The 7,271-nt window shown below is 47.4% G+C and overlaps 1 protein-coding gene across 1 annotated transcript; it reads right to left on the bottom strand.

Annotated features, from left to right (window-relative positions):
• Window positions 1-372: 372 nt before the first annotated feature.
• LOC125507153 (alpha carbonic anhydrase 1, chloroplastic-like) lies at window positions 373-3,726 on the bottom strand. The gene is made up of 6 exons (XM_048671828.1): window positions 3,645-3,726; window positions 2,101-2,312; window positions 1,481-1,587; window positions 1,296-1,398; window positions 617-799; window positions 373-516 (listed from the first exon to the last, which is right to left on the bottom strand). Exons 1-6 carry the CDS (start codon window positions 3,724-3,726, stop codon window positions 373-375), a joined length of 831 nt encoding a protein of 276 aa, XP_048527785.1.
• Between the last annotated feature and the right edge of the window lie 3,545 nt (window positions 3,727-7,271).

Here is a 7,271-nt window from a genome sequence, read left to right on the forward strand (position 1 = left end):
AGCTATTTTTTCACACGGTTTAGGAATCGACATCACAAAATGGACTGCATGTGGGTTGTTGAGATCCTCTGTAGTAATTCTTTGTGCAGTACAATCGATGACGCGTTGCGTCGGGACCACAAACGACAGCGATCGTAGCTACGGTTTAGTTGCAACCGAGGACATGGAGACCTCACATGCAGACACCAAGCATAGATCCGTCTGGACCATGGTCTAGCACAACATTTCTGGCTACATTTTATTGCAACCTATCATGTGAACTTACACTTTCTTCAGCGTTCAGGATTGGCATCAAACAAAATAGTTCACTGTGGATCGAACTTTAGTAGGCTAACGAGTATAATAGTTCACCGTGGATCGAACATCAGTAGGCTAACGTGTATTTTGATTGTGTGACATGTCATAGAGTTGCACAGTGCGACCATTCAGTGACTGTAACGGCCTACTGTTCTGCCTGTAACTCTTCCCCAAAGGAGCCATCAAAGCAACAGCCTGCTCCTTTGTCATTTCTCTTATCTGCGGGACATCTCGGAGTATATGAATAAGTAACTCTTGTTGCGTAAACATAATGTGAAATTAAAATTTACTATTTTCCATATGTGAGAAGATGGAATACCTCGCCAAGAATGTTCCAGATCACATTCTCCGTGCATGGAGGTGCGGTGAGAGACCCAACATATCTGAAATACCTATCCTCACCCTGCATTAGTTCCTTCATATTCACCACTCCAACGGGGAGAGGGTCACCTTTCTCAGCTTTGCAACCCTCCGCAGACAATTCAGCTAACTTATCCTTTATCTATGAGTGCAACACAAATCAAAATATTGAAATGCATGTAGACCAAACATGCACAAAGTACTAAGTTCAAGCCCAATAAATATTGATGGCAAATCAAATTACAAGTTGTGATCATGTTATTAGTTCTTGAACATGTGAGTGTCTCCTAGCTATCCACATAATACATACCCTTGTATTGAATGTATATAAACTACTCAATTAACTAATTAAGGGTTACTAGTCATTTCAATAATCTAGTGCTATAGTGATGCCGACTGGTTATAGTTTGGATTCTTACTTCCCGCGGTCAAAATGAACATATAAAGCATGAAAACACTCCCATCCTGATACACTAAGGGAAAACACCACCACCTATTGAACTAGATCTAAAGCCACCACTCGTGTTATTTGAATCATATCCTCAAGTTGATCATGATGGGGAATTTCAATGTGCAGTGTTCTACAATGCGATAGTGGCAGTAGCAGTCCATGCCTTTGTCATATAAGGGTGATTTACCTGACAAAGGAAATGATCTGGTTTTCCATGCCGATAAAGTATTGAAACAACAGTAATATTGCCATCATCGGTGTAGTGCACCATGTGGAGCTCCACAGCAAATCTAGAGGGGTAAGATAGTGGTGCACACGGTTAGTACAACAAAAGCTGAATGCTTCTCAATTCTCTATAGTACACATGTGAACCTCTTGCCATTGATGGTATGCTCTGAGGGGGAGTGCCAATGCAATTGCTTCAATTTATACTTCTTTCCATCCACCATGACAGTCCCAGCAGTGTCATTATATCGCAACTACATCACTCAGTTCGCCCAATGATTTCATATAATTAGCATTATTTTGAACTAGGAGATAACATTTACGTACTAGAACATATATTTTTATGAACTTTTTATTATAGTCATTCTTACATTATAGAAAAGACCACAATAGGATGAAGGTGGGGGGTTCTTAATGTGTGTTATTTATTACTCCCTCCGTCCGAAATTCTTGTCAAAGGCATGGATGTATCTAGACATATTTTAGTTCTAGATACATCCATTTGTATCCATTTCTCCGACACGTATTTTCGGGCAGAAGGAGGACAAGATATTGAGATGGTGGAGGTTAATGAAGTCATACAACCAAAACAACAAAGGAAAACAAAGCTAAAAAGCCGAGCTAAGAAAAAAAGAAAGCAAACCAAGCAACTTACTGGAAAACAAACAAAATAAAGATAAGTGAGGTCAGGTATTGTTGCGCTTGTATTTATACATTTTATGTTTGGTGACATAAATAACCATTTGGTTAAGAGGGTCAGGGCAAACCGCAATGTTGAAGACGTTGTCAATCATTGTAGCATTTGTAGAAGTATAATATCTCTTTAGGGGCTCCATTTGTGGGTCGTGTACCACACAATCTCTCACGATGTTAATTGGAGACTGGTAGATTCCTTTTGAGCAAACCGTGAAATTAGGACTTAAGCTCCCCCAGTGTTTTGGGCCGGTTCTCCCATTGTATCCAAAGCTCACGCCATTTGCTTATAGTCGGAAAATATAGATAAGAAATCATGTGTCAGCACAAAACTTTGTGCAAATTATACCAGCAATAGTAAAAACAAAGATGGCAAGGTTGTATGGAATGTTTTTTTACAATGTTGGACTAATTTTGTATCTATTTGAGATTGTCGTGTCTCACCCTTCTGTAGCATATCCTCCATGTAGCATATAACTTACCCTCTATAAGTGGTACAAATATGTTCGGGAATTGGTTGGTGAGAGTTCATCATAGGCTAAAGGCTCAAATCCATGTGTGGATATGCGCTTTACCTTGGGCTATATGAAATTGTTGTGTTTTTGACCGAACGAAAGTTGTAAAATGAACTGTAGATTATTTTCAATTGTACTAGATGGATCTGTATGTGGTCCTATCTACGGTGCACAAAGGCTCGGACGACCACATACAACCAATGGAGATGACAACATGTACTGCATTGAACCAATTTGGATGGCTATTCAGCAATAAATCTAGTGATGCATGAGACACCATGTAACTTATCGATGTCTAATGTTTTTAGAATTTTAGCATTTTATACCCGTATATAACACATTTCGATCTTAAAACTTTCCAATGAGAGAAGGTTGCATGCATGAGTCGATGCAGAGCCCTGGTCTTTTCTCCTTCTTGAATTGATTTGGAGTACATCTGAATATATCCAAGAATGATTATAATCTAAATGGCATGCATGATGTTTTGTACTACATCTTTTATGAAAGATTGCGTAGCTTTTCCATTTTTCCACTTTTAACGACTTGGCAGTGAAGTGAACTAACCGATAAGAAACCAAAACAGTCTTGCTAAGTCTCAGTCGACTGAGACTTCATTAAGTCTCAGTTGATACTATATCCATAAGATTTTATGTTGAGATCCGTGCAAAATTTCTTTTCAATTTTTTCCTTTTCTCTCTTACATGTTATGTCATTTGACTAAGACTTAGTTAAACCTCAGTCGACTGAGACCTAGCCACACTCAAACTAAAAATATCTTCTAGACGGGGCCTATAGAGGTTCTCCTTTTTTTAGCACAGACAATCATCATGAAACAGTCGTCCTTTATCCAAATGCCGAACCTATATAAATGTCATCACAAATTAATGAGTATGTGCTTTTTTCATACAAAAAAAAGAGAGAGAGAACAGTTGAACGACAAAGCAGCTTATGAGCCAAATTGAGTGTCTAGAAACGTTGAAAATCATGGAGAACGGAAGACAAAAGTCGTGCCAGAGTCACATGTTCACAGTGAAGAGCAAAACTGAGCTAGCTTCGGAGGGAAATTGGTTAGGGAATGTATGACATAGGAGTAGAACACATACCAGTGTCGCACGCATGGGTCACAAGAAAGCACATGCACAAGAGTGCAACACACGCTGCACTTTTCTCGGAAGTCACCACCATCGTTCTGTTTGAGGTGCAGGAAGATATGGAAGGAACTGTGCTGGAGCTACAAAGAAGAGCTGCACAAGGCACACACGTATATATACAGGGCCACTTGCGGCTGATGGTATGCTACAGGACGCGCTGGTCTGTTTCGTGCATCCAGGGCGGCTGGAGGTCGACGCCATCATTAAAACTCTCGGAAAATCGTAGTGCGGCGGCGCTGTGGTGTGATGTGACGGCCGGAGAAGGTAGATCGATCGATATGGACGAATTGAGCTGCAGGCCAGCCATCTGATACGTCCGGCGGATCTTGACTCGGTGGCTCCCTCGGCCGAACGACCGTCACACGCAGTATAGTAGTAGTATATGGTATACGAGTGTATACAAATGGTAAACACATGCGATCGGTCGGCGACCGGACCGGCGGCGAGCGTTATCTCGTTCCCTTTTGCCGTCGATATATGGTTTGTCTTTGTGGACGAGGACAGCGTGCGCGACGGCGACGGCCGACGGCCTGCGGATGCGGCAAGGCGGCCACACGATAGAAGAACGGGTCGGACGGATCGGGGATGTGGCAATTGGGATTGGGATTCAGCCGCAAAGATACACGTTTACAGGGGCCGGGTCTCCGTGACCTGTAATGACGGCTCTGCTGCAATAATCTCATACTACAGTGCCAGCCACTGCCAGTGTACGTACTGCATGAGCTCAAGGCCGGCCGCATTATCGATTGAAAATGTCAATAGAAGATCGGGCCTCTCGGTTCTACACATTATTGAATTCTTTGAGCTATGGGTTGGTTGATCTTCAGGATGTGAACCTCGCTGCCGTTGCCGAGGACGGAATTGTTTCGATAAATTGCAAAAAACAACCATATATGTGAACCCTAAATCACAAAACCACCATGTCTCGTTTTTTTCTTGAAACCCACCACCATTTGCTGACAGTTTGCGAAAAATGCTAATTAGTCTATTAGAGCATTTTTACGCTAGACCTAACTTCTGGGTCCCACGTGCCATGTGCCCGGGTGGACACGGCGCCCGTTCAACAGGTACTAAAGGTATCTCCAACAGTAACCTGCAAATTTCCTCCCGTATCCGTCCGTGGACAGAGGGACTAGCCCATTGACACGGAGAGGTTGTCATCCAACCGTAGCCACATACATTTTAACAACAGTTCGAACCAACCGCATGAAATTCGTTCAAACACGTCCGGATTTCATATAAACAAATACAAATTTCATATAAACATGGTATAATTAATACCTAATCTAAATGGTCGTTGACGCCCGTTTCCCATGTCCGGCCATGAGCGAGAACTGAAGTTTCGTCTTCTCCAGTTCCGCATCGACGTTCTCCAGCTTCGCCTTCGGAGACCCGGGAAGTGAAACTGTCTGTTTCCACGTCGCCGCCAAGTGAGTAATCGGCCGCCGATGTTGAGCCCACCAAGCTTGGCGTCGATGGGAAGGGAGGAGCGGTGGCCTTCCTAAAACCAGAGCGACGGCGACCTACTATGCACTACTCTTCCTCGTTGGCGGTGGCGCGCACGGACGTGCCACCTTCGTGGTTGTCACGGTGGGACGTGGAGTCAGCGATGTCCTCCTGCTCGTCGTCGGTCTCGCCAAACACAACTTTGCCTGCGTCGTCGCTCTCCTTGTAGGCGGTCGCCACCTCCGCTACTCGCTAGCGGTACAGCTAGCGAGCGAGGCGGATCTCGCGGGTAGAGCGGTAGGACTCGAGCAGCGCCCCCTGCTCCGCCAGGTCCGCGTCCAGCGCGGCCGCCCTTCTGGCGGCAAGCTGCTCCTCTGCCTGCACATACTCCTGGAGGAGGTGGTTGTTGTATCTGGCAGCGGTCTGCGCCTCTCGCTCCTCCTGCACCATATCCATGTAATGGGCACGAGCCTCGCCGATTGTCATGGTGCAATGCACCGGCGAGGGTGCCGCAAAGGAGGAGGTGGCGCCGGTTTGTCGTCGGCATCGTCATCCATTGGGACGTCGTCGTCCTTTGGTTGTCTACCGGCCAGCCAACCGGTAGCAATGGCGGCCATCCCCTTCTTTTGGTCCGACGTCAGCCCATCCCATATAGCTTTGACGGGGGAGGAATCCATGGTGTGAGTAGTGCGGAGATAGATCGGAGGCGGATGACTGCGGCTATGGCCGGGGCATTGGTTTATATAGCAATGATGGGCGGCAGCGGGACAGACATGTAGCATCGGAGGAGACGCCTTGGCAACCGCATGCCATCAATGTGGCCGGCAAATAGACAGACAGACGAGCGACCTTCGTGTTGTTTCAACGCGCAGCAGTCGCCTGCACTGAGAAGCGACGCCGACGACGCTCTTTCGGCCGTGTGCCGCCTCAATGCTGGCGGCGCCAGTGAGCGGTCGTATTAGCTCTACCCGAGCATGAATGCGGACGATGGCGCTCTGGAGCGGCGCTGACCGAAAGTGCACGGGATGGGAGGGCTTTTAGGGGGCCAAGGCGGTCACAATAGAGCTTGGGAGCGGTCCGGACTTCCGCAAAATCCCTATGTTGCGCGAGAAAACACGTCCGAACCATGCCTGTCGGATCACGGGTTCCGACAAAACCCTCAAGGTTCGAACACTGGGGTGCGCACGAAGATTTCCCCCCTACCGATCCACGTCCTAGTTTTGCTAATATCTCGTGGACTAACTCAACGAACTCACAACACAAGGGACACACGATTTATACTGGTTCGGGCCACCGTTGTGGTGTAATACCCTATTCCAGTGTGGTGGTGGTGGATTGCCTCTTGGGTTGATGATGAACAGTACAAGGGGAAGAACAACCTCCTGAGGTTGAGGTGTTCTTGTGCTTGGCGAACTTGTGTGTGTGTGAGGATTCGATCAGCTCAGGCTTGCTTGCCTTCTACTGTGGTGGCTAGTCCTATTTATAGAGGCCCTGGTCCTCTCCCCAAATATCAAGCGGGAAGGGAGCCAACAACGGCCAATTTGAGAGGGGACAACTAGTACAGCTTATCCTGATAAAAGCAGTCTTCACCTGCAAAAGGCTCTGGCGATGACGCCGCCTTGGGCTCTATGGTGACCTCCGTGTTGCCGTCCTGTTGGTCTTGGTTTCATTGCACTGATATGGAAACCTTTGCTTGATGCCTCGGTACTCCGCGCCTGCGCTTGCCCCCTTTGCACCAAAGAGGAAATAAGGACGTTGCGCGCGCTGGCACCTGCCTGGTCTCGATCGTCATGGCTCACGTCACGAGAACCTCGCGAGGTTTGCCTTGCCTTGATCTCTCCGCCCCTCGCGAGCCTGCCTGGCGAGGCTGCTCCTGAGGAGGTCTTGCGCCGTCCGCCTCACGAGGCTTGGCCCCTCGTGAGGGTCTTGGATGCCTTGTTGATGAAGATGGGCCGTATAGGCCTGCTAGCAAAGCCACACCGTGGGCCGCAGGCAGGCAAGTCCGGAGACCCCCGTTCCCAGAACGCCGATAATAGCCCCCGGGCCCAAGGCGCGCTCGGGCTTGGCTTCGAGGCAAAGGCAAAGGTCAAGTACGGAGCGCCGCGGGCCCCAATAGCCTGCGGCCTTGGTCGA

The sequence above is a fragment of the Triticum urartu genome, chromosome 5, assembly GCF_003073215.2.
Source record: "Triticum urartu cultivar G1812 chromosome 5, Tu2.1, whole genome shotgun sequence".
In the NCBI taxonomy this organism is placed as follows: domain Eukaryota; kingdom Viridiplantae; phylum Streptophyta; class Magnoliopsida; order Poales; family Poaceae; genus Triticum; species Triticum urartu.

Bases quoted from the DNA above. Each gene is read 5' to 3' on its own strand.
- LOC125507153 (XM_048671828.1), bottom strand. From the start codon at position 3,726: ATGGTGGTGACTTCCGAGAAAAGTGCAGCGTGTGTTGCACTCTTGTGC. The intron at 800-1,295 runs GTAAATCACCCT...TTGCACTCATAG, and splicing joins CAGATCATTTCCTTTGTCAG to ATAAAGGATAAGTTAGCTGA. The intron at 517-616 runs GTATTCCATCTT...GATGTCCCGCAG, and splicing joins TCTGGAACATTCTTGGCGAG to ATAAGAGAAATGACAAAGGA.